Genomic DNA, 1,386 nt, shown 5'->3' on the forward strand with positions numbered 1-1,386 from the left:
CCTCCGAGTCGCACGATGCTTGCCACCACAGATTGCTTGTATCCGATCGAGAGCCGCGGACGCTTGACTCGACTGTGCTCTTCGAGTCGTTGCACACACTCGTCGCATCGCTGCACCCACGCGAAATATTCGCCCAAGGTGGCAACTCGGCTGGATTGCTCCAATAGATCACGTTCGATTTGCTCCATGTCTCCAACAATTTTATCATATCATATCACACTCTTCTTCGTTACACTTGCACGTGATTTGTTTGCATTTTTTTCGCTTGTTACCTACTGCGGTCTTGAACGTTTTCAGACTGATTTTATACTACATTTTGTCTTTCTCTAAATGGTATTATTTTCAAATCCTATCGACGCTGAGTTGGATCATCTTTCTGATGCATGCAGCTGTCGGACATTTAGTCAGCGCTCGCTTGAGTCATCTTTCAGAATCGCATAGCTGCTGATTTTGATTAGCCAGCGCTAATGTTATCCCGAATATCTTTGAGATATATGATACAAATAGATTCGTATTTTTACACGTGTTCCGTGATATCACATCGCAACCGTTCTAAGATTACATTTTTCTGACGCGTGCTCGAGATATGTTATCCCCAATGCCAATGCCTTTGAGAAATATAATATAAATGGACATTAAAATTTTTGTTACCACAGCTGTACATTGACATTATTAAAAATGAAAGAGTTGCATTTTTTTGTGTTTTATGACTTCACCGCTGAAAAAAGAGTGGTGGGGAGGATCTGTATTTAAATCAGATCCGGCATAGAAATAATATCTCAGTCGCTCTACATCAGTTATAAGCACAGGCACGATGAATTATTACGCTGCAAATGAAGCATGTAAGAAACAGTGCAATGAGTAAGTATTAATTAATAAATCTTTTATATATTTTATACTTCATTATATTTTTCATATTTTTATACTTCATTACATTTTTCAATTTAATTTGTTAATTGTATTTTTTCTAGTTTTGATAAACCTCGTCATACACCTCGTATCCTGGGGCGCAGATTTGCGTTGACTGCTACAGGTTATAAATATTTGGATGTTGGAATCAGCGTGGGACCGGTGTCTCATGTGCAAATCATTCTTGCTGATAACCGAGGAAATCAATTAATATTGCCTCATGCAACGTGGGCAGCGTTCATCGAAAGACGTGAAGCTGTGGAACGATTTTTACCGTCGAACATCGCCTCATCACTGTCGATTCGCGAGTTGGTGATTGAGCGTGTTAAGATGTATGATGAAAACATGGTAAAATTAACATTACACAGAAACTGCTTGTACATGAAACCTCAAACTTTATTATTTCTATTCGAAATCGAAACTTGTGTAGACCTTGTATATTTCGAATTATGCCAGAATACGCATAGCGTAGGTGAA

At 38.7% G+C, this 1,386-nt stretch overlaps 1 protein-coding gene across 1 annotated transcript; it reads left to right on the top strand.

The window, feature by feature from the left end:
- Positions 1-32: 32 nt before the first annotated feature.
- Positions 33-1,380, top strand: LOC105556108 (the record flags this gene model as incomplete). Its single annotated transcript, XM_012003184.1, has 2 exons — positions 33-861; positions 972-1,380. Coding segments are annotated over exons 1-2 (456 nt in total), but the record flags the coding sequence as incomplete, so codon positions are not given.
- Between the last annotated feature and the right edge of the window lie 6 nt (positions 1,381-1,386).

The sequence above is a fragment of the Vollenhovia emeryi genome, unplaced genomic scaffold, assembly GCF_000949405.1.
Source record: "Vollenhovia emeryi isolate VEMERY1.0 unplaced genomic scaffold, V.emery_V1.0 DF949113.1, whole genome shotgun sequence".
NCBI classification, from domain to species: Eukaryota; Metazoa; Arthropoda; class Insecta; order Hymenoptera; family Formicidae; genus Vollenhovia; species Vollenhovia emeryi.